The following is a 26,912-nucleotide window of genomic DNA, read 5'->3' on the forward strand; positions in this document are numbered from 1 at the left end:
CCTTCCGCCGCTCGCCCAGACTCTTCCATCCCATCAGCTAGCTGGAGATCCGAACAAAGCCGTAATTAGATTTGATGCAGTGCAGGGGAGGGGTTTGGGGTCTTTTAGACCCCAGATCCCTCCTTAACCACTTGCCGACCTCCTCATGTAGATATACGTCAGCAGAATGGCACGGACAGGCACATCAACGCACCTGTACGTGCTCTGCTTGACGTGGGTGGGGGGTCCGATCGGGACCCCCCCCGCTACATGCGGTGGTCGGTAAGCCTCGGGGAGCGACCCGGGACAACGGCGCGGCTATTTGTTTATAGCCGCTCCGTCGCGATCGCTCCCCGGAGCTGAAGAACGGGGAGAGCCGTGTGTAAACACGGCTTCCCCGTGCTTCACTATGGCGGCGCATCGATCGAGTGATCCCTTTTATAGGGGAGACTCGATCGATGATGTCAGTTATACAGCCACACCCCCCTACAGTAGTAAACACACACTAAGTGAACACTAAATGTTACAGCGCCCCCTGTGTTTAACTCCCAAACTGCAACTGTCATTTTCACAATAAAGAATGCAATTTAAATGCATTTTTTGCTGTAAAAATGACAATGGTCCCAAAAATGTGTCAAAATTGTCCGAAGTGTCCGCCATAATGTCGCAGTCACGAAAAAAATCGCTGATCGCCGCCATTAGTAGTAAAAAAATAAAAAAATATAAAAATGCAATAAAACTATCCCCTATTTTGTAAACGCTATAAATTTTGCGCAAACCAACCGATAAACGATTATTGCGATTTTTTTTTTTTTTACCAAAAATAGGTAGAAGAATACGTATCGGCCTAAACTGAGGGAAATTTTTTTTTTATATATGTTTTTGGGGGATATTTATTATAGCAAAAAGTAAAAAATATTGCATTTTTTTTCAAAATTGTCGCTCTATTTTTGTTTATAGCGCAAAAAATAAAAACCGCAGAGGTCATCAAATACCACCAAAAGAAAGCTCTATTTGTGGGGAAAAAAGGACGCCAATTTTGTTTGGGAGCCACGTCGCACGACCGCGCAATTGTCTGTTAAAGCGACGCAGTCCCGAACTGTAAAAACCCCTTGGGTCTTTAGGCAGCATATTGGTCCGGGGCTTAAGTGGTTAAAGGATACCTGTCACTGCCTATTACTGTCACAAGGCATACTTGCATATGATGAAAACATTTAAAAATGTAAATTTACATTGAAGGGACAGTGTGAAAAAAAAAGTTCCCCAACCCTGGGTGCTCATACACAGAAGCAAATGCATATGTAAGTTGCACCGACAAATGTAAACCATGCTTAAGCCACACATGTGAGATATTGCCACAATTGTTAGCGCAATAATTCTAGCACAAGACCTTTTCTGTAACTTTAAACAAGTTCAGTTGAGTGGCACCTTGATATAGCGTGGTCATTTACCCCGTAGGTTCCCGATGCGCATATACTAGGGCCAATTTTAGACAGAAGCCAGTTAATTTACCAGCATGTCTTTTGGAGTGTGGGACATAGGTAACTGTTAAAATTTTTTAAAGCTTCACCTATGGAGATTTTTAAGTATTGTAGTTTGTTGTCATTCTACGAGTGTGTGCAATTTTTTTAAAGCATGATGTGTTATCTATTTACTCTGCATAACATCATCTTTCACAATATACAAAAATGTGGGCTAACTTTTAATTTTTTTTTTTTTTTAATTCATTAAAATTTTCTTTTTACAACAAATTGCGTTTAAAAGACCTTGTGACATAAAATATTGCAGCGACCGCTATTTTATTCTCTATAGGGTCTTTGCTAATATATATATTTAAGTGGTCTTCAAGTGGTTAAATAAAGAATAGGCTACCCAGAAAATGTAAGGTTTTGAAACTAGACAATGTTCAACGATTTTACCTGCTTGAAATATGTCTACCTTTGTAACTAAAGTCACTTTAAAAATAAGCTTTAAATTAAAAAAAAAATGTTTTATAATAAATGGGCTACATTTCCACATTTTAATATATGCTTATGTATGACAAGCTTATAATAAATTGACATGTATATATATTTTTTTACCAGTTTTCCAGTCACCTTGGTTTAACCCTTGATTACCAGATTGTGTCACAATTCATTATGTGAAGTCATTGGCTTTATTATGTTTTTTTTTTGTTATAATGCATCCTGACCCTGTAGGTTTCTTTGAGTATTACAGCCAATTTATTGGAAACAAAGAAATCATTAGAAATTGAACTAAATCACTGGATACCCTAGAGCAGAGCCGGCTGTTATATACTGAAATTTCTAATACTAACCCTCAGTCATTGTCACCTAGTCACGTCGCATTCACTAGCTTAAAATTGTTTTCATTTTTTTTGCTGAAATAACACAATCAAACATATAGACCAGAGGGAGAAACATATTGTTCCATTACAGAATAGTTTTGTTTCTTGTACGCATAAGAAAGATGCTTGGTTATGTTCAGAACATTGAGCTCTAGAGATATTTTGTTAAAGAGATCAATTTTCCTGCTGTTTGGATGTAATACATCAGTTTATTTATAACCTATCTAGTGGCTGGTGGACAATGAAATCTAATGTTTTTTTTCAGCATATGCCTTATGAACTCATGAGAGAAATTTGTTTTGGAAATGAGAAACGAATGTGCAGCTACTGTGATTTTATTTTTTTCTTGTTTTTCTTTTTTAAAGTTTGACCCCAAAGTGTAACTTAAAGCTGTGTCCTGCCTGGGGGGAAAAAATTAAGTCAGCAGCTACACATACTGTAACTGCTGACTTTTAATAGACACTTACTTGGCCAGGGAGCCCGCGATGTCAGCACTCAGACAAATTTTTGGATCGGCTGTCGGGTGCCATCACCACCATTCGTTGTAAGGGAAACTGGCAGCGAAGCCTTTTGGGTTCACTGCCGGTTTCCTACTGTGCATGCGGTTTCTAACTGGCACGGCAGCAGAAGAAAAAGAAGGGGGCGAACTTCTGAGGGACGGGGCCATGGCGCTGTCATAAAATTGCTAGTAGGTAGCTTATGGCAGAATAAACTCTGTATGTCTATGTGTACAGTGTGTGAGGTAGGTCTGCCATATGTGAAAATATGCTGTGCATGCTTGCATAATCTGGCTATAGCTCTGGGAATCTATATACATTAGTTCTGCTTTAAAGGCCAAGTTTTAAAGAAAATGGCAATCAAGGGCTCCCGGTAGGTAACAAATGTTTTTTAGTGTTTTAATTGTGCTCCTCCACAGAAGCCTGTCTGAAAAACTTCCACAGATAGCTTTGTCTTGTCCTGTCACTAGGATGCTCTAGGCATCATTCAGATCCCCTCACATATGCAGTGGGCTCTCTTTCATTGCAGAAAAGGCTCTCCAGTTGCATATCCCCACAAGGATTCTCACACAGCCACTTTCTGTCTCATACCTTTGGCTACAACTAAATGGCCACTGAGCCGCCTCCTTTGAGGTAACTAAAGAGATTATCACTTTAGTCATCCACGAAGAAAGATGCTTGGCAGCCATTTTTTTGGCTCCCTTGGCATGTGAGGGAATTTTAACAAGGCAGCACAAGCTGTACATTTGTTATTACCTGCTGGGGCTTCTTGACAGCATAGGCTTTTTACTTAAAAAGAAAAAAAAATATTACGTTTTTAATGATGAGCTATAAATTTAACATTAGGGTAAGGTGGAGATGACATTGTCCTTTTATATATGTAAAACATTAGGTTTGTTTTCAATGTTCTATGAAAATATTAATTTGAGCCCAAGAAAGCTCTAAAGCTACATGAAACATAAGGAAAAGCTTAATAATAAGATGTGGATGGAAAAAATAATGAATATCTCCTAGGCCAGTGTTTCCCAACTCCAGTCCTCAAGGCACACCAACAGGTGATGTTTTCAGGATTTTCCTCAGATGAAACAGCTGCGGTAATTACTAAGGCAGTGAAACTGATCAAATCACCTGTGCAAAATAATGGAAAGCCTGAAAACATGACCTGTTGGTGTGCCTTGAGGACTGGAGTTGGGAAACACTGTCCTAGGCTACATCAATGACCATACAAAGAGGTTTTATCTCTACTAGTAGAAGGCTACTAATTGGATATGATTGGTTTAAAATGTTTGTTTGTTTTTCTTATGTGGTTGATATTATAGTGCATAATATGGTAGGCTGAGTGTCTGTAGTAAATTACAAATGGCTACTACAGAGAAACTCTACAAACCTGCATATGCAATGCTTCCCCCTTAAATACAAGCCTAGTACAACAGGCCACAAATCTGTAGGACTGCTATGCCATTATTGACTTTTATGTCCATAAGCAAGAGCTGGTGATTTGAGAGGGGCCTATTTTTCTGCATTCCACTTCTGATGCACCAATCTAAAGCCTCATACACACAATCAGATTTTCAGACGGGAGTTGTGTGATGACAGGCTGTTGGTGGAAAATCCGACCATTTGTATACTCCATCGGACATTTGTCAGATTTTCCGTGGACAAATGTTGGATGGCAGGCTTTAACATTTTCCATGGATAATTGTCTGTTGTCGAATTTTTCGATCGTGTGTACACAAGTCCGTCGGACAAAAGTCCAAAGTCCAAACACTCATGCTCGGAAGCAATGCTCATCAAACACAAGGCGATTCAGTTTGCATGTGTAGCGCTATATACGTTTTTCATTCATTCATTCACAACATTCGCAGAAAGTGCCCAGGGTGGCACTAAAGATCTGAAAAAACACATAGTTTTATGTTTGTTGGCTGACAATTGTGTGCTGTTTGCATCCAAGACAAATTCCTGAACACTCCCGTCGGAAAAAAATTCCTACGATTTTGTCTGTGGAAAATCTGATCATGTGTACCAGGCTTTATACTGAAGAGAATGTGGGCCAGTATCAACATAGCTTTCCTGCTATTGAGATACTAGCCCATCAGTTAGTATTAAATATAGCACTTAATGCTAATTACGTTAATATGTTTATTTTTGTTTTCTTTTAGACAAACATTCTGGTATATTTGCATTACCTAATACCGAAATACTAATGTGCAATGGTATATTACTCTTATTAATTCTGAGTAGTCTCATATGATTAAATAACAATGCTCACAGTCAGCAGCTCTCTTTGGCTATCTTTCATCGCAGTATAGTAAGTACAGTACAGTTGAGAGCAATGTTTACATTGATCTCTGCATTGTTGGGCAAATACCTATTTTTCTGCTGGCTAACACTGACTGAAATGATTTAACATTTGTACTCAAAAGATTTAATTGTCCAAATTCTAACTGTATAATTCAGTGTTGCTAATAAGCATTTCATAAATGTGTATATGGAGAGCAATTAAATTCTCAGCTCTAGCTACTGTGCTTTAACATTTTTATATACTGTATGAAAAAAAGGTTTTGTGTGCATAGAAGCAGCAGCAGCAAGGTAATTAAAACAAACCTGCTTGCAAAAAAATCTTGACATTTGTTATTTTTATTAGCTGAGAACTTTTAGAAGTGTTGGATAAGTGTATATTACAGCAGAGCATTTTTTTAAAGGAATAACATCTGCAATATGTACAGTATGTGATTTTTTTCTATACTTTCTATTTTCTATGCATAATGTTTAAGCTGGTACTTATTAATGGAATTCCAGTTCTTTTTGTTGATGTGTAATTGGGTCTGCAAAATCCATTTGCTTTAGAGAGTTCAGTTATAGGTGAACAAAACTTTGCACCTGTATTCACCTCTGAACTATATATTTTTTTCTCTTTTGCCCATCTTGAATAGGAGTAATCTCTTATTTTATTAAGAGTACAGGAGTGGTGCTGTTTAATAGCTATGTTTCTTTTTTTTCATCAAAATATTTGCAAAATTCTATACTATTCTGCACCAACTTGTTACTATCCTTTTTTTCATCACAAATTTGGACTGGTATATCTATGGCTGTAGGGCACTATTGTCATCACAATGGCTTCTATTAAATTAAGTAATTAACCAAATGGAGCTTGGGGTGTGGGCCATGGCCATTTACTGCAATTATTCTGTATTAGCTAGTTCTACAGTACAGATATTGGGGAGCTGCTTTCCTTAGCCGTTTACATTGCTCTTGCTCAAAAGTATACAGCCAGTGAAGGATCGTTATAGCTTGATGATCACAATGACAAAGTCCTACAATTTTAAACTGTTTAGAAAGTCATTTTTTTTGTAAACTTTACTGCCCACACAGGATGTGTTAGTTTTACTAAGCATCCTCCCCGGGTTACATGCAACACCTTTTCTTTCACTGCCTTTGAGAAGAGCTTAGTGCCCAGTAGCACTGGGTTGGTGCCCTGAGAGGGAAAGCTCTATTGTAGGATCACAGAAAAAAGCACTTGTCTACTTCTGAAGGAAATCTGGTCTAGCATCGACACGGGGAGGTGACCCAATTGGCACTGCTTCTGTAAAACTACCTGGCCTAGTGCAATTGCATTAAAACAAACTGGTTATATTCTGTTAAACTCCATTTCACTGGGTTTTTCCTCTTCTTCTTTCTTTTTCATACAATGCGTTTAGATCTCGGTGGACATTTTCATTCTTTATAAATTGATGACAACATGACAAGCTTTACATTGTAAGTTGTCTCTTATAATATTATGTTACATATTACAAATAGGTCCCTGTGTGCCATGTGTGCTTCCAGTTTAATATGCCTGGCCTGGACCTGCCACAATATTATTCTTAAATAAAACGGATTCCCTGCTAGTAAGCAGTGAAACATACTGTATACATATGTCCCCAGCTGATCACACTGTTCCTAAATTATAAGCTATTAATTTTAGGCTAATAAAGATGCAGGGGATATGTCACAGTCCTTCAGGTGGATGCTTTTCAAATTAGACGGACCATTGAAACCACCTGCTAGTGTTAATGCTGAGGGCCTTGTGTCCCTCTTCGGAACACTGCAGTGTTAACATTGTTACCAATTTTCCTAATTTCTCCAGGGAAAATACTAATTAATGGATACAGTTCGCAGCTGATTAGTAGTAGTTTCTTCAGTAATTACATTCGCATGCTAACTGTTCAGAAGAGGATTCCTAACCCAGTTTTTATTCCATTGAAAGACTTATTTGTCTTTTGAATTATTTTGGTCCTTGAGAAAATAGCTTTTTTTAATCCAGTGGAATTTCTTGTAGATGTTAATAAATTAAACCTAAAGTTGTGTTTATTGGTTGTTTATTTTTGTATAGAAAACTCATGAATTTTCAAGGCTTAACACTACTATAAGAGGAATGTTTGTGCGCATGAGTATTTGTATTTTGATGGTGATTTTTAGAACAATCTGGAACTTAGACTTTTAATTGGATAAGTTCACCTTTGGAACATATTGCATGTTGCACCCTTATTTAGGATGTAACATGTTACAGCTCCTGGCCCCTCTCTAACCCATTTACCCCCCCATGACAGCAGACAAGAAGAAGCGATTCAGTTCGCATGCGCCGTGCTTTATAAGTTTTTCATTCATTCATTCATTCATTCACAAGGTTCTTCTCCCCAATACAGTCACAATTGAAAAATGGCGAGGCTGTGCGGGGCTCCTCCCACACAGCCTCATCATTCATAAACAGATTCCTGCAAATAAATACGCTACAAGTACCATCTGCCATTGTAGTTTCAAGCTGCGGCCGCTGATGTGCTCTCTCATGGGCCATGTCCTCTGGCTCTCCAGCAGTAAGCCCTTACAGAGCTGCGATAGAGGGCATGTCTACAGGAGCCCACATTACACCCATGATCTATTGGTCACAGGTGCAATGCTTTCCAGGCTCCTGCAGGAGAAACAAATAAATAAATGCATTTTTTTTTTTTGTAAAGATGAACTTGGCCTTTAAATTTTAATTGGGACATATATAGCAATTTTAACATGCTGTTTTTGCTTTTTTCACCATTTAATTCTGTTATGCTGCCACACATAAGCTAGAGGGGGAGCTGAGGATAGAATCAGTAACTGTAGTAAGAGAAAGCAGTATAGGTACCCTTTCTAGAGATTTGCTTTGTTAATTCTTTGATACTCAAAGAGTTCAGCACTAGGACTCCAGCACAAAAGAAAAACAGATCCCACAAGCATCTTTTAACTCAACAAAGGTTGGTCATACACGCTCAGATTTTTTTTTGGTCCAATTTGCTGCCTAAACCCAAAAAATCTAACGGATTCCTCCAATTATATTCTACAGCACAAATGGACAAATCTCTCACGTTGTCTATTTTATTTTGACAGTGCAAGTGGCTGTCAGCATACACTAATAGCATCTAAACCTGATTTGGATGCAGACCTTGTTGGCCAAAAGTTTTCCATCTAGCTCCTTTGATTTTTCAATCAAATGAATGTTGTACATGATGGGCCAACATGGCCATCCACATAGTGAATTTCATTTGGTTCTTCAGGAATCGGCAGAAATACACAGTGTATAGCCAACTTAACTTCTACACAAAGCAGACTCAAACGTATAACCCTCTCCTTAAACGTACCCCCCACCCTTCAGTGTAACATCTGACCTAGACATGTTGCCCTCATCCTATTCCTAAAACTTAATCTAACCCTTACACGTAACACTTAATCTGCATCCTAAAACTTAAACCATCACTTAAGCCTTGTTCACACCAGAGGATATCCGCTGGAAACGGTCCGCCGGACCGTTTCCAGCGGATAAATCCTCTGGCGGATTTGGATCTGATGGCTGTACACACCATCAGTTTGAAATCCGCGCGGAATACATCCGCGGTGACGTGTCGCGACGATGACGTGCGCGACGCTGGAAGGCAACTACTTCCACGCATGCGTCGAATCATTACGACGCATGTGAGGGATGGGAGCGGACAGATTGATCCGGTGAGTCTGTACAGACGACCGGATCAATCCGCTGGACACGATTCAAGCGGATAGATTTCTTAGCATGCTAAGAAATTTGTATCCACTTGAAATCGATCGGCCAGATTTAAATCCGCGGGGAAATGTCCGCTAGGCCGTACACACGACCGGATCTATCTGCTGGAACTGATCCGCAGATCAATCCCAGCGGATAGATCCGGTCGTCTGTACGAGGCCTTACAGTAACTCTGATTTCTCACTGCTCATCCCAGAGGCACAATAAAAAGTAAGAGGAAATTTCTCTAACCTTGCAGTCATCGGAACAGCCCATTATTTATATATATATATATATATATATATATATATATATATATATATATATATATATATTTGTTTTATTTTATTATTATTGTTTATTTTTTAACATAAAATGTACCAAAGTCATTCTAGTAATTTCAGGTACATTTGTATGAACAAACAACATGCTTCTGTGATCGAACGCCATGAATCAGTTTTTCCGAGCCACTGTATTTTATGCATAAAATATCATTTTGTTGGAGTGGAACACAGTAATTAAATTTCTAATGCTTGGTGACTTGCTGCCTGTATGCTTTCAGATTTCTGCTTTTCTGAGAAACAACATTTATCTTCCTCTGATATGATGGATGAATAGAAATGTTTGTTATTGCTTGTTTGGATCATTATAATCTGAAATATATCAAACTCAAGATTTGCTAAGCAAAACAATCTTCTCTCTTTTTTTCCCCTCTATTCTTTTTCAGTTTGGAAATAATAACAACTACATGAATATGGCAGAAGCCAATAATGCATTTCTCGCTGCAAATGAGGTAGGTGTACTTTTATCTCTTCTCATATACATCTGTTTGCTTAGATAATTTAGCAGACAGGGGATAAATAAGATTGAAACTCTGCATCTGAATGTGTTTCATGGAGCACAAAATAAAGACTTTAATGAGAAAGAAAATAACCTGACAGTACTACATTACCACTCAATTTAGCTGGCCATAAGGCAGATACTCCTGCAGCATGGCAATGTGGTAGGCACTTGCCTAATGGGAAATCAAGCACTTTGTGAACAAGGCGACTTTTGAAATTCTGCTGGAATTACTGTTAACATTTAGTAGACAAATATCACAGTCTGCAGTGAACCATTGCAGCTAGTCAGATTTTTTGCCATTTTTAAACTTACACTAAAAACCGAAATGTATATGCTTTGTTCATTCTCATGGGGCTAAATGTATTATTAAATGGCCATTAACTTTAATATCCATATATGTATGTATGTTCTATTTTGACTATCTAAAATAAATATGCTTTGACAATGAAAAAAACAGCCATAAGATATACTTCTTTCTCTATCTTATCACAATATCTCTCTGAAATTCCAACCATCCCACCTCAGTATAGGAAATTGATATTCATACTCATTTGAGCTACCAAGTAAGCTTTAAACCTTTAAATTAAACTATTTATTATCCTCAAAGATTAAATAATACACATTTTTAATTCATTATGGAAAAAAATCCATGCCTTTTTAGAGACCATGAAGTATGACTTCAACTTTTTTTTCTTATACAAAAAATGCATATATAGATTACTTGGATGCTTGCAGTTCTTTTGATTTTGTTCTTTTTTCTTTTTTCTTATGTTTGAGTATCACCATGGTATATACATTTCCTCTAAGACACATTACTCTTCCGTGCACTGACTTAATCTTTTGTCTACATTTCAATAACACTCCAGTAAAATAAAAATAAAGGAACCTATAAATAAAGATACAATTTAAAATCATAATTTCTTCATTTAACCTGCATAAGACAGCACACACAATAACATTGTCTGTCTCTGCATATTTATTTGGTACAGAAAGTAGAGGATGGTGTTTTGGAGAGTCAGTGTGCATCATTCTTTTTGTTGGTGGTCTTGTAGGAGGGAAATGGGGATCAAGGGGATCATGTTATACAGGGGGATTGCAAAATGTCTTAAGCCCTGTACACACGGCCCAGAATCTCGTCAGGAAAAAATCCAAAAACATTACAGATACTCCATTCAAAATAACCGCCGTTCTTTTGAATGGAACGAACGCGGTGATGTCATCGACTATGCCGAGCATGCACTCGTCACATTTGATGCCGTCTCCGCCATCTTGCTACACCCTACCTATGCCTAGGAAGCTACCGCGCATGCTTCAAAGTCATTTCGAACATGCGCGGGATTCCACGGCGATGGGTAAGAATACAGACGCTCGGCTTTCTCAGCAGGAAAATACTGCCGAGAATCACAGCGAGAAAATAGAGAGCAGGTTCTCTATTTTTCTCATCGAGATTCTGGGCAGTTTTCTTGACGAGAAACCTGAAAGCCTCGTACACACACACGGTTTACTGCTCTGCCAGCAGTTTTCTTGCTGGTTCTTGCCGAGAAAACTGTGCATGTGTACAAGGCTTTAATGTCCTATATGGAAAGTGACTGGGAGGTTCTTGATGTAGCAATTTTTTCATCTAGATTCAGAATAGCAGATTCTGCATTTGGGGCATTCCAGCACCCAGTGGAAAATAAGCTGTATTGTCATTTTCAGTAAGCAGTTTGTCCACTAGGACTGCTTTTTAGAGACAATTGCAAAATAACCTACACTACACTTCTTCTATTCTCCATGCAGATGCATTTAGGAAAGGAATTTTTCCAGCTACTCTTTTGTCATGCCGATCTATTGACACAAAAGTGAAATGGGTTCCTTTTATCATCGCAGCAGATGTGTGCCTCCATGAGGCATTGAGTTTAATAGTTTAGTCAATACTATGGCCTTATCATTTTACTTGGATGTGAGCTTTGTAAGGCTTCTGTTAACAGGCAGGCTAGTAGGTTGAAGGCAAGCTAGAATGGCTTTCATAATTGCTAACTAAAGTAGTGGCACCAAGGTTTCTGGTTAGATAGTGTTTTGCCTACATTCTAACAACTTTGCACATAGTAAGATTAACTGTCATTGTACACCATGGTCATTCTGTTTATTTAAATGGTATCTAGGACACATACTTGTCAATTTCTTTCTGTAGATAACCACAAAAATATTAAAAAAAACGTTTGTCATTCTTCTTTCCAATAGACCAAGGGGTGGTCTCAAAAAGGCTACATCCTGTTACCTAATTTTGCCCTTATGATTTGGGCTATGTACAGTTGTATGTTATGTTCATAATCTTCTAACATGGCGTGGACTCTAAAATCCTACTTGATATTGCCTCATCGTGCCATTATAGTTTGTGGGCTCTGTAATCCTGCAAGCTATGCCCATATCATCCCAAATGTGCACTTTTATTTAGTTTTTGACTTTTTAACTTGATATAACATTTTATCAATTTGAAGTTTATTTATAAAAGAATTTAAAGAGAAAAAAATGTTGGATGAATGTGACAGCCATTTGTGTGACCAAATTATGCTTAATACAGTGATTTCCTTTGATTGTCACCTCCATCTAGTGGCCATAGCGTGATGTTTTTTTTTCTGATTAAGGTATTTCAAGAAAAATACCACAATATGGCCACTGGATGGAGCTGACAATCGGAGTTAATTGCTGGATATTGTCATAACTTGTAAAGGATGGGTGAATGCTTAATTATTTTATTTTTTTCGTGTTCATCATTGGAAGTATGTTCAAAGCCTTGCATTATAAAAAGGCACACAGAAAAAAAAACCCTGTCGGAGATCCCAATCACTCTGATATTTATGCAATTAATAAAACTTCAGGTCAAATAAGTCTGTCTGCGATTCTGTTAAGAATATAAATATCCGTCTAAAGTACTGATTTTTATTGAAAGTGTGTGTGTGTGTGTGTGTGTGTGTGTGTGTGTGTATAAGGGAAATCCTTAATGTGTCAGTATACAAAGACATTTTGGACAATTTCATGCTCCCAACTTTGTGGAAACAGTTTTGGGGTTGGCCATTTCCTGTTCTGACATGACTGCGCATCAGTGCACAAAGCAAGGTCCATAAAGACATATATGAGCAAGTTTTGTCTTGAGGAACTTGACTGTCTTGACCTCAACCTGATAGAACACCTTTGGGATGAATTAAAGTGGAGACTGCGAGCCAGGCATTCTCGTCCACATCAGTGCCTGACCTCACAAATGCGCTTCTGGAAGAATGGTCAAACATTCCCATAGACACACTCCTAAACATTGTGGACAGTCTCCCCAGAAGAGTTAAAGCTCTGACGGCTGTAAAGAAAGATGGGCCAACTCAATATTGAACCCTACGGACTAAGACTAGGACGTCCGTTCATGTGCGTGTAAAATCAGGCATCCCAATACTTTTGGTAATAAAGTGTGTGTGTATATATCTATATACTGTAGATAGATAGAGAGAGAGAGAGATAGAGAGATTATATATAATCTCACAAATAAAGTAAAGGCACCCATGACATTAATACATGGCCAGCACTGGAATGGACTGGAAGATCATAAACCTGATAAATCAACTAGAGTTTCAGGAGCTTAAAAATGTAAAAGGCCAATATATGGACTGAATATGTTCCATTTCATTTATTTTTGGGAGGACATAGAACTGTTTTTTCTTTTGGATAATGTTGTGCACTTGGCTTGCATACTTTCTACATTTACCTTTTTAAAATAGCTTTAAGTGGTTGTAAACTTTTACATATACCCAGTGAAGTAACTAGCCTCAAGTGATGCACAGAGATGAAAGTCGTCCTCCTACATAAGTTTTACTTGTTTATCTGCAGCCTCTCTTCTCCAGAGTCATTCAGAGTGCAGAATTTATGCAGCTTGTCTGAGCTTTCAGAAATCAGGGTGTGGGTAGCTAAAGTTGTGCTCTGCAGAGCTCAGAGTTGTGGCACCCCCCCCCCCCCCCCGCATGTGTGTATGTATATATAGAGAGAGAGATGGGATTGCTGCACATAAAAATATTTATTGAAAATATAAAATTACATCAAAGGTGCATGGTATATATGGTGACGTTTATGGCTAACGTGGATAACGCCCTTCTTCAAAACCACATGCCTACAAATGGATACATACATAGAAGAATATATATATAGCTCATTATTATCATCACATGATTGGGTAATTAAATCATTTAAACAATCTGGAATCAATTAGTATATATTATTTTTTAAGAAATTGGAATGACTTTAATCAACAGGTGTACTAAATCCCCCACATCACAAAGATATAATCGGTTGGAAAATACATCTAAAGGACAAAAATAAATAAGATAAATGGAATAAAAAAATATTCAGAATCATATACAACCTAATATTCTGATAATATGTAAAAACATATAAAAGAAAAGGGAACAAAGGAAGAAACAAAGTATTGATACAAACAGGGCTGTTACAGAAATTATTGCAATTTAAAACCTGAATTTAACCCTCAATTCTAATTCTCTATTACCTCCTCGTCTATTTTTAGTTATCCCATCAATGACCATGTATCTCAGTTGTGACACTTTATGATCTTTTTCTAAAAAAGTGTCTGGCCAATGGTAATGTATCAAGCTTATCTTTAATGGAGTCCTTATGTCTTGCAATACTTTAACTTTTTGCGTTGTCCCTCTTACATATAAAAGCCCACATGGACAGTGTGTGTGTGTGTGTGTGTGTGTATATATATATATATATATATATATATATATATATATATACGTTCATATTTCATATCAGAGGTTTAGACTTTGTAGTTCCCTAGTTATGTTTTAATGTTATTATTTCTTTTTCAAAAAGCCCAGTTTTGAGCATAGCCCAGCTGACTCATGGCCATGTGAAGCTGCCATCTTTTAATAGAGCTGCCATAGTTGAAAAGGAAATATTTAAACTTTTTTACACCATTTTGATATGGCTGGAAAATAAGCAGTTGGTTGTTATCATACTGCAGCATTTTTGTATTGACAAAAAGACAGTCATTGCTGACCTTTTAAAAATGGAGCAAGAAGCTAGGTCAGAAAAGTCAGAGTAAAGCCAACTTTTAATCAGTACATGAGTTCCTAACTAATAATTTAATTTAGTAAGTACTAAAACCTTTGAATAATCTGTCCAGGAAACTAGTATTTTGAAGTTGCGGTCAACCTTCACATTTCTTCAGTATTGCCATGTTTTTCTGTGTAGGATTTTCTTAATAAGCCATGATCCAGTTGCCATCTGAATAAATATACTTAAACTGAAATTTCAAGCTCTTGGGCAAGATTTCCCCAATAAGTTAAATCAAATTATTCAAGCCTTTGCTTATGCCTCATGGGTTAAAGCCTGTTGTGAAAAAAATGTGGAGGCTTTTAAGCTCTCATTATAAAAAAGGATAATTTTGTTGGCCCACTTGCTTCCATACTTCAACAATGATCTTGAAAAAGTATGCAGATGAGGCCTTATGATTGTATTATGAAATTTCTGCTCTACGTATTTGGTCAGGGCCAATGACTTAGGAAGTATTGGTAGTGAGAGAGAGAGAGAGAGAGAGAGACTTGTAAAGCGCAACACATGCGAACTGAATCGCCTCTGGGCGCTGTATCCATTTCATGGGTAAGGAACCCCTTGACCTCAGAAGAGATGGGTTTTAATATTTCTCCTGAAGGCCAAGTGGTCCGACTCCAGTCGGATGGTGGTTGGTAGTGCATTCCACAGGCGAGGTCCCTGGACTGCAAATCTTCAATCTCCTTTGGACTTGTATCTGGCCTTGGGTATCTGGAGGAGGTTTTGATTGGTGGATCGCAGAATGCGATTGGGGTTATGGGCTTTTATTTTTTCGCATAGATATTGGGGGGCGTTGCCTTGAATACACATATGTATTAGGCAGAGTGCCTTGAAAGTGATTCTGTCTTTTACCGGCAACCAATGAAGGGATCTCGGTGAAGGCGAGATTGATTCCCATGTTTTTTTCCCAGTCACTAGTCGAGCGGCCGTATTTTGAACGACTTGCAGATGAGTGATTTGGTATTTGGGGAGTCCTAGATAGAGGTCATTTGCGTAGTCGAGTCTGGAATTGATGATTGTTCCCACCACGACTGCAATGTCCTCTTTCGGGATAAAGGGCGTGAGTCTGCGTAGTAGGCGCAGCAGATGGTGGGATCCGCTGACTACTGACCCTATTTGTGCATCCATTGTCATGTAGGTATCGAAAATGACTCAGAGACTTTTGACTTTGGTGCTAGGGGTGAGAGTTTTACCCAGAATGGGTGGGGGAGTCCATGTTGATGCGGGGTGATTTTTCCGGTTAGCGTGAAACAGGAGAAGTTCTGTTTTCGAACCATTGAGTTTAAGATAACTGTTTGTCATCCAGTTATCTATTACAGTGAGGCATTTCTCTAGTCCAAGAGAATGATCCTTTTTGTTGCAGATGCGGAAATACAGTTGTGTGTCGTCTGCATAGGAGTGGTAAAGTAACTTCTGGTTACTGATGATTTCAAAGAGAGGGCGAAGATAGATATTAAACAATACGGGCGATAAGGGAGATCCCTGAGGGACTCCGCATGACACCGTACGTTTTTCAGAAGTGAAAGACCCCAGTTTCACTATTTGCGATCGGTTTTCCAAGAAGGAGGAGAACCAGGGTAAAACACATTCAGCGACTCCGGCTACTTCAGCTAGCCTAGCCAGTAGTAGTCCGTGGTCTACAGTGTCAAAAGCCGCGCTTAGGTCCAGCAGTATCAGGAGACAAGATTCTCCTTCGTCTGCGGCCTCTAGAGCGTCATCCCATATTTTAAGCAGCGCCGTTTCTGTTCCGTGACCCGGACGGAAGCCTGATTGAAACGGATAGTAGCCAAATCATCATATTAGCTAGGGAGCTAAAATGTGAAAAAGGTCAACATAAACGGCCCCCAGTATTCTCTAATGACAGGTTAGCTTTATGGTGAACCTTGTACCTAAATAGCAAAGCCATCATACCCCATGCTTAAATACCTAATTTTATTTAAAAAGCAGGTGGGGTAAAAAAGTTAAATTTACTTATCTTTCTGCTTTTTTCTACTCAAGGCACTTAGGCAAGGGTGACATCATCCTCCTCCTGGGGAGATCCTGGGAAATATTCATTAGCCCAAATCTTGCTCAGAAGATGATACTGTACTACTAGGCTGTAGCGTCTCCTCATGATATTTGAGGATTTCAGCATTCCCCAGGAATTCTTTGGCAGGATGGTGAAATCACCCTCTGCCCTAGAGGTAATCGCATTATCTTAACTTTCTGCTATAGATGTTCAATTGCATTAATTTATGGCATTGCAGCGAGAGGAGAGAGGAGTGCATTAAGAAGCAGACCTCAGTTAAGTATAAAATCTGAGGCTGGTGGCATAGCTATTAACTTTGTTCTCTGTTCAAGCATTTGGGTACATTCTATTTGTGTAGAGTCTTGTCTCACGCTAATGCTCTTCCACAAGCTGGGCTTTAAAAACATAAAGCTCATAGGTTTTTCACTATAATATAGTATAAAATATAACTTTAGGGTTTTATTTTTATTTTTTTATTTTTTTGCCTGCTTCTTGTTTATATACTCTCATAATGTTATAGGTAAAGAGATTTTTATAGTAGAGTGCAGAAAACAAATTTCCAGTAAAAAAAATGTATCTTTACCCCTACAGATTGTATTACATTTTAGGCTACTTTCACATATCTGCTTTTAAAGGGGTTGTAAAGGTAATTTTTTTTTTAAAATAACAAATTTGTCTATACTCACCTACTCAGTGCAGAGGAATTGCACAGAGCAGCTGGGAACCTCCTCTTTTTTGGTCCCCTGCCAGTGCTTCTGGCCCCTCCTCTCCGGATAGTGCCCCCATGGGAAGCCGATTTGTGAGTGCTCACACTCGCTCCCTCTGCTGCATCCATTGACAGACAGTGGGACTCGGCCCGCTTCCTCTCCCTCATCACTGGCTTTGACTTGGAGCAAATGGCTCCTGATGCCCCAGGAAGTCCCAGAAGTGAGGGGAGAAAAGATCTACAGACATGCACTGTGCTGGATTGAACTTTAAAACTGTTTTCAAAAAGTGATTGTAAAGTCAGAAGGTTTTTAACCTTCATGCATTCTATACATTAATATAAAAAGCCTTCTGTGTGCAGCAGCACCCATCACTCAGCTAATATTTACGGGAACCCCCTCTCTGTCCAGTGTTGTCAACGAGTCTCTTGTCCATCTGGTACTCTGCTTCCTGTTGGCTGAGACACAGCAGGCCCGAACAGCAGGTCCATTTTTGAATAGACACACAGAGCTGCAACTCAGCTCGGGTGCCCCCATAGCAAGCTGTTTGCTGTGGGGGGCACTTAACCGGAGGGAGGGGCCAGGAGCACAGAAGAGGGACCAGAGAAGAGGATTGAGGCTGCTCTATGTAAAACCACTGTACAGAGCAGGTAAGTATAACATGTTTGTAACTTTTATAGAAAATTTTAAATTAAAGCTCTAATAACACAAACTAATACCTGAAATATTTCAACGAATACCTTGCTGACAATGACTGAATTCTCACTGAACATGAGGGTGCCTCACCCTCCACACCAAAGACCATTGGTATTAAATAACTTTTATTCAAATTGTATAAATTGTATAAAATGTATCTGAACTGCATGTGTATTTACATTGTATACGTACAACAAGGGAGGGTTTTGTTTCTTTGTTGGTGGGACATGTTGATGGTGATTGGTGCACACAATAGTAAGTTGGTCAGAGAAGAACAGGAGATATAAAGATAAAACAAGAAAGAGAGAAGGGAGGGAAGAAATAACCCTCCTGGCTAAAAATCTATATAATAAACAGCAGAATCAACTCCCAGCTCCAACCAAAAAAGGGCTGTCCCTAACAATCTGAGTGCTTCCACCTCTGAGGTATACTTCTCTTGGGGGGCACACACATCAGCTCTAACTGGAGGATACTCACAAATCTAACTATCCAGGTCTCCTATGAAGCCTGTCTATACAACACAGTAATCGAATAGGGCCTGTATTGCTTCAAAAAGCTAGAAATATATGCTCCTGGTAAACTAGCTTCTAATGCTGGTCAACCCCATCTCAGGTATGAAAAATGGAGACTAATGTACTCTGCCTAAATGGTCTTCCGTTATGTGAAAAACTGGTCCTAATTAGGAAACTACAAGAGCAGCTGTCTGTATTGTGTACTATTCCCAGGAATAGGTAGCTGACTAGCAACTGAACTGACAGTCAAATCCACCTGGTCTAACAATAATTATATCTCTTTAATTTAAACTGCCTCAGCTGGTCAAACCTGCCTCATGTATAAGCTAGGTTTCAATTGCACTCAATCTACCTGCCACAGCTCAAAAAACACCCTCCTACAAACCATGCTGTACCCCAAATTATAATAGTGTTCACAAAAACCTAAAACTCTACATGTTTTGCTTAATTGATAAGCTTCGCCAGGAGTGAAAAATGAAATGCACCAAATCAAAGTGTCTGAAAATAAAGAGAAAATGGAGGGGACCAAACTTTCCCCAAAAGGTTAGAGTCAAAATGGCAGTAATCCATTTCTTCACTCTATAGGGTTTCCCATGTGATTACAGCAATTGTGTCATCGCGTACGTCACATCATGACGCAAATTTACGTTGTCACGTAAAAAGATGTCACAACGCTACCGTAAAATCGCGTCATGATCATGCTTGTCCATTCACAATTGAGGTAAAATATTATCAATATCTTGTGGGGAAAAAGCAGAAGATGGTCTCCAATCTGGACAAAGGTCATAAAGTCAACTTAATCAACGGGGGATTCCTTTCCTAAAATTGGCACATCGGAAGGAAGGCTTCATTAGAGCATGTTTTTTTTTTTTTAAGGAATTTTTTGTAATCCTTCATATACAGTTTCTCTAGATCCTTCTTTGTGTTGATTGACTTCTACAGCCATTTCTTACAGTCAAGATATATTTTAATCCTATACTTGTTTTAAAGGTGTAAATCAGAATGCACACTGTGAGATAAAATTATTTCTTTATAAAAGGCACATAAGTAAATCCATCATTCAAGCCAGATGGTGCATGCAAATTCAACCGCGAAATACACCTCGCCTCCGTTTTATACAATTTGAATAAAAGTTATGCTTTAATACCAATGGTTTTTGGTGTGCAGGGTGACTCACTCTTTGTTCCGTGAAAACTTAAAGCTCTAATGACAGACTAAGTAACTCCTTAAAGTGGTCGTAACCCTAAAAATTAAAAAAAAAAATGGATCCTGTTCCTTTTAAAGCATGTATGCCAGCACAGTGCTTGTGCTGTATAATTTGGTCCTTTCTATCCCCTAAAATACCTGGCTGATCCTGCCTGGTGCTGCCCTTCTCTTTGTCAACTGACAACATGTATTGTGGCTTCTGAGTTCCTGATACTGTGGTCAGTTTATGTGCCTCGATTATTCGCTGTATCTCTTTTCTCCCCCTCCCTACTGGTCAGCTCTGTGCCAGTACCTGCCCCCCCTTCCTTCTTCTGCTGAAATATTCATGTAATTTATAAATTCCCCTCTATTCAATGATGATATGTACCCTAGTGTATGTTCTATATAAAAATATGTTGCTGTATACCTTCTTTCAGAGTGGCGCTCACGTGACCACCCGCTGCTCTCCTCCTCTCCTCCCGACTGATGTCAGCGAGAGATTCTCAGCCCCTCCCGCTGTAACTCTCAGATCGGGAGAGGAGAGCGGTGGACTGTTGTGAGCACTGAGAGGCACTCTAAAATCAGGTATACAGCAACATCATTTTTTTATATAGAACATACACTGGGGCACATAACATCATTGAACAGAGGGGAACCTATAAAGTACACAAAGTGGTTTTTCAACCACTTTAAGTTGTAAAACCTCAAAACCCAAGAGCACATCAGCACAGTGTAGAAAATCTTTTTTAACCAAAATGAATGTTTTACACTCGCATGTTAAAATATATGCGTAGTAGACATAATGGGTAGCCTCTGATCACCTGGTGCGTGTGCCTGGCTCAATCGAGAGATCTGGAGAATTCTCAGGCAGGCTGTCTTAGTTTAAGCAGTAAAGCTACAAAGCAATCTTCTCTCCAGCATAACTTCATCAAAATGTATTTAAAGATAAGTTTAGTATGGTGATGAGGAGAAGGATGTGATCTCTATACTCTGTTTAAGGGGCATAGTAAACCTTAAATCTTTGGTGAACTCCTGCATGGTATATCTTAACCACTTCCCGACCTCCTCATGTACATGTACGTCAGCAGAATGGCACGGACAGGCACATGTACGTACCTGTACGTCCTCTGCTAGACGTGGGTGGGGGGTCTGATCGGGACCCCCCCGGTACATGCGGAGGTCGGGTCCGCTCGGGGAGCGATCCGAGACGACGGCGCGGCTATTTGTTCGATAATAAGAGAATGCAATTTAAATGCATTTTTTGCTGTGAAAATGACAATGGTCCCAAAAATGTGTCAAAATTGTCCGAAGTGTCCACCATAATGTCGCAGTCACGAAAAAAATTGCTGATCGCCGCCATTAGTAGTAAAAAAAATAAAAAAAATAAAAATGCAAAAAAACTATCCCCTATTTTGTAAACGCTCTAAATTTTGCGCAAACCAACCGATAAACGATTATTGCGATTTTTTTTACCAAAAATAGGTAGAAGAATACGTATCGGCCTAAACTGAGGAAAAAAAAAATTATATATGTTTTTGGGGGATATTTATTACAGCAAAAAGTAAAAAATATTGCATTTTTTTCAAAATTGTCGCTCTATTTTTGTTTATAGCGCAAAAAATAAAAACCGCAGAGGTGATCAAATACCACCAAAAGAAAGCTCTATTTGTGGGGAAAAAAGGACGCCAATTTTGTTTGGGAGCCACGTCGCACGACCGCGCAATTGTCTGTTAAAGCGACGCAGTCCCGAACTGTAAAAACCCCTTGGGTCTTTAGGCAGCAATATGGTCCGGGGCTTAAGTGGTTAAAGTATATGTGAACCTTAACAATGAACGTGTCTAATTTTCTCCCTTTTGGTCTGTTTAATATACCATTGAGAGCCCTTTGTTATATCCATTTGATAAGTCCCCAGTGTTCTCAAAAGCCCTCCTAGTTCTTATTTTGGCTTTCAGAATAATTACCCTTTATGTTGTAGAGATCTGAGAGAGAGAGAGTGGCCGATTAGTTTAGAAAAAACAGTGGGCAACTGACAACATTAAGTCCACAAAACTCCTGTGTTTTGTGGTTCATAACAGGGCTTAAGAGTTGCGTGTATTTCTGGCAGATCAATGGGTATTTTTCTTTGCTTAGAGGGTCTTCAATAGGATGAAACACAGGGAAATGTTCATGTATATTACAGATATGTACTGTAGTTTTTTATTTACATACATTTTAAATAAGATATTTGATGCATATATGTGGGCACCTGTCATTTTGCAGTGGTCGAACTACACAGCAAATTGAGAGATCCCAGGCTGACTTATTTTTGTAAACAAATTAACCATAGATCCTGAGTGACCTCATTTGGTCAGTAACGTCACTCATGATTTTTGGGTTTGTTTTAAAAGCAGAAGAGAAAAAAGTAAATAAGAACACCCACACCTTGAAGAATGTTATTATAAAAAAAAGTGTCTGACAATGTAAATCCAATGTCAATTATGTCATCCAGCAATCTAGATCCACATCAATCATAATGACCCATTTTCCAACCGTGCCCACCCCTGTTACTCATATTGAAAATGAGAGATCCCTGATTGTAAATATGTATGACCTGATATGTAAACAAAACAAACTGGGAATGCTGGGTGACATCATTGACCAAATATTCTTGCTAATAAAGATATTGTGATTCTAAAACAAGGACACCGATACCTTTTTAGTTAGGATTGTAGAGATTTTGATTGCTATCAGTTGTTGTGAACTGGATCTAGAGCAATATTCACACATAGTATAGTAGATTGCTAATCAACTGGACAGTTGGAAAATTACCATTCCACTCAATTGTCCCATCTTTTCTATGACCATCAAGACTTGCTTAGATAATCGAATAATGTTTGGCATGGGGCCCGTCATTTATTTGTGATAATGAACACAAAACCCCAGCTGTAAGGATAACATAATGTTTCATTCTGGAGAATTTCTTCCTACATTTGAATCAAGCATTGATGAAAAGTCCACTGCTAGCAGCTGTTAAGAGACAATTTAATTCCAGCTGTGATAATTCACCGTGGCAGACATAGCCTGTTATATGTTGATACAACAACCTCTTCGCATTTGCATTTTTATCAAAAGGAACAAATGTTTTCAACATTTCTGTACAGATGGCATTCAACCATCTACACCCTGTTTAGTGTTCTTTTATTTTATATATGGCATGTTTTTTTTTTGTTTTGTTTTTATAAATGTTGTCTATCTGCTACAGTTGGCTTGATCATTTTATGTATTTTTACTTATTTTACTTCTGTGTAATGGCTATATGCTTAAGTAAAGTGACTGAACTTTGTCATCTTGATTTCATGCTTTCTTTCACCTAATCTAATTATTATAGTGTGTCGGTTTATTCCAAAACCTGTTCTCATTCTTTTTAATCTTATATCAATACTTTCTTTTTATGCAGAAACAGCAGTGGCATGATGAATGCTTTAAGGTACTCTGTGTATGTTTTTATAATTCATTTATGCCATAATTCACAAATATAATTTGATGTTTGTTATGTCTATCCACTTTGGAAAGGGTTCTGATGTACAGTGCCTTGAAAAATTATTCATACACCTTTTTAATTTTTTCCAAATGGTATCATGTTACAACCAAAAACGTTAATGTATTTTGATTTTATGTGATGGAATAACACAAAGTGGCACATAATTGTAAAGTAAAAGGAAAATTATAAATGTTTCATTTTTTTTTTTTTTTACAAATAAGTGTGAAGTGTGCATTTGTATTCAGATCCATTTACTCTCATATCCCTAAGTAAAATCTAGCGTAACCAATTGCCTTCAGAAGTCACCTAATTAGTTAATGGAGTCCACCTGGTGTGTCATTTAATCTCAGTATAAATAAAGCTGTTCTGTGAAGCCCTCAGAGGTTTGTTAGAGAACCTTAGTGAACAAACAGCATCATGAAGGCCAGGGAACACACCAGATGGGTCAGGGATAAAGTTTTGGAGAAGTTTAACGCAGGGTTAGGTTATAAAAAATATCCAAAGCTTTGAACGTCTCATGGAGCACTGTTTAATCTATTATCCGAAAATGTAAAGAGTATGGCACAACTGCAAACCTACCAAGACATGGCCGTCCACCTAAACTGAGAGGCCGGGCAAGGAGAGCATTATTTAGAGAAGCGTGGGAGAATCTGTCCAGAGGACAACTATTAGTTGTGCACTTCACAAATATGGCCTTTATGGAGTGGCAAGAATAAAGACATTGTTGAAAGAAAGCCATAAGAAGTCCAGTTTGCGAAAAGCTATGTGGGGGACACAGCAAACATGTTGAAGAGGGTGTTTTGGTCTGATGAGTCCAAAATTTAACTTTTTGGCCTAAAAAGCAAAATGCTATGTGTGGCTGAAAACACTGCACATCACCTTGAACCCACCATCCCCACTGTGAAACATGCTGGTGGCAGCATTATGTTGCGGGATGCTTTTCTTCAGCAGGGACAGGGAAGCTGGTCAGAGTTGATGGGAGAATGTATGGAGCCAAATACAGGGGTCAAGTCCTGGGGAAAAAAGTGTGGGAACTCCCACCCAAGATCCACTCCCCCCACCAAAAAAATGTTATGCTCATATGCATAATTACTAAACCGCTTGCTTAGAAAGTGAGTGAGTGAGTAAGAAACTTATATAGCGCAACACATGCTAACTGAATCGCCTCTGGGCAAGTTCTTTCTAAATACCACGATAACTCGCGGCAGAACTCCGCAATGTCTCCTGGGAACAATGACAAAAGCTCCCAGGAGACATTGCGGCATTGAGGAAGTGACGGAATACCCGCACACTACCCGATGAATCCATATACAGGAAGCGGCCAGTAACATAAAGGATTACTAAGGTCCGCCTGCCCCTAACAGTGACTCGAGCTGGGCATCGCCGCTTAGTAAAGGATTGGCTCGGGTGGCTCGGCTGCTCTAGTCCCGCAAAGGGAACTGAGTTCCTGCTGTGAAAAAAGTGCAGGAACTCCGTTCCCACGCGTTCCCGCAGGACTTGAGCCCTGTTTATATCAAAGTATATTTATGTGTTAGAATGGCCCAGTCAAAGTCCAGAGCTAAATCCAATTGATAATCTGTGGCAAAACTTGAAAATTGCTGTTCACAGACGCTCTCCAACCAATCTGACAGAGCTTGAACTATTTTTCAAAGAAGAATGGGCAAAAATGTCACACTCTAGATATATCTGCAAAGCTGTCAGAGATGTCCCCAAAAAGACTTGCAGCTGTAATTACAGAGAAAGGTGGTTCTACAAAGTATTGACTCGGGGGGGGCTCAATACAAATGCAAGTCACACATTTCACATATTTATAAAAGAAAAAAAAAAAAAAGAAAAAAAAAAAAAATATATATATATATATATATATATATATATATATATATATATATATATATATATATATATATATATATATATATATATATATATAATTTACCTTTCATTTTAGAATTATGTGTGTTAGTCTATCGCATAAAATCCCAAGAAAATAACTTTTTGGTTGTAACACGACTAAATGTGGACAATTTCAAGGGGTATGAATACTTTCTCAAGGCACTGTTTAGACTTGCATGTGTTGCATGTGTTTTTTGTTTTGTATGTCTAACTGTGTTTCAAAAGATGTTAACGGAAATCAAATGAATTCAATAATAACAGTGATCTATCATAATTGTAATGTAGACATTTCTTTAGAAAGCTGTATTTTCATCTAGTTGCCTAGAAAGCTAACTGGCACAAATTAATATGTATATTTGTAACTATGGGTTAAAATACATAAAAATACTCCAGTATATTTAATTGCACCAACAGTGACATTCTGTCTTGCAGACCCCATTGCTAAACCATTTCATTAAAAATCTTCCCAAAAGAATATATGTACATTTAACATACTTTATTTGCCTGTAAAAGCTGCACTTTTGTAGATATCCATAAACTTTGAGACTGATAGGGGGTACTGCAATCTTGGATGTGGTGTCAAAATCCCCGGCAGACGCTGAGTAATCATTCAAGTTATACTCTATAGCAGGGATATGCAATTAGCGGACCTGGGTGTCATGCTTGTGGCTGTCAGGGTCTTGCTATGCCTCATGGGACTTGTAGTTCTGCAACAGCTGGAGGTCCGCTAATTGCATATCTCTGCTCTATAGTATAATTCGATTTTCTGTAGATTTTTGTCAGATTTACCAAAACCATGTAGTGCAAGGGCCTGCCTGATTGCATACAAATTGAAACTTTTAAGGTTTGACCTCATATTGTTTTAGTAAATCTGAAGACAAAAATCTGCAGAAAATCTAATAGTGTGTATAGGGTTTTACACTTAACTATTTATGTAGCTATGAGAGCAGCTATGTAGGAAAGTGAAGGGAAGGGCAGAGATGCTGGGCAAGCACAGGTTAATTGGATACTCCCAGAATAGGAGATGGTAATGACATGAAAGGCGGAAGGGGGTAGTGATAGGGAATTGGCTTTGGGGAGGAGTAATTTTTTTTTTTAGCAAGGTCAAAGGCACATTACAAGAAGAAGAAAAAAAAGCCTTGATGGAAAAAAAAACACGGCAAGTGCATATTGTATGTGCTTTCATTTTCCATTTTATAGTGTTGACGGAGTCTCTTTAAACGTTGGTATTTGTGTCTGGGTTTACTTTTCTTCCTGTTGCAAATATAACCTTCTAAGCTATAAAACCTTGGATTTATAAGTCCATGTACATAATACTGAGAAGCAGCCCCATACAATTTCCTTGTATGACAACCATTCATGGCTTGATGTGATCTAGGAGACAAGTTGAGTAGCAACTGTCTATTTTACTAAATATCATGCTGTACAAAAGCATCTATAAGCGAAGTTGACAGAGTTCAATAATATTTTTATTTGCCTGCTGCTATTTATGGCTTACAAGGTTAGGTTTAGGTGACCCGAAGGACATGTTTAAAAAAAAAAATATTGTTTTAGATGTAGTAGTCATTTAGCCTGTAAATCTTACCACACA

General features: G+C 38.4%; 1 protein-coding gene across 2 annotated transcripts in view; it reads left to right on the top strand.

The window, feature by feature from the left end:
• TOX3 (TOX high mobility group box family member 3) overlaps positions 1-26,912 on the top strand; it is a 188,728-nt gene that overhangs the window by 108,302 nt on the left and 53,514 nt on the right. The window contains exons 2-3 of one of the 2 annotated variants that reach the window (XM_040328670.1): positions 9,594-9,659; positions 23,345-23,374. In XM_040328670.1, coding sequence (XP_040184604.1) covers positions 9,594-9,659; positions 23,345-23,374 — 96 coding nt within the window. The remainder of the gene's footprint in view (positions 1-9,593; positions 9,660-23,344; positions 23,375-26,912) is intronic. The other variant, XM_040328671.1, reaches the window with a different exon arrangement.

This window comes from Rana temporaria, chromosome 11 (genome assembly GCF_905171775.1).
Source record: "Rana temporaria chromosome 11, aRanTem1.1, whole genome shotgun sequence".
Lineage (NCBI taxonomy): Eukaryota > Metazoa > Chordata > Amphibia > Anura > Ranidae > Rana > Rana temporaria.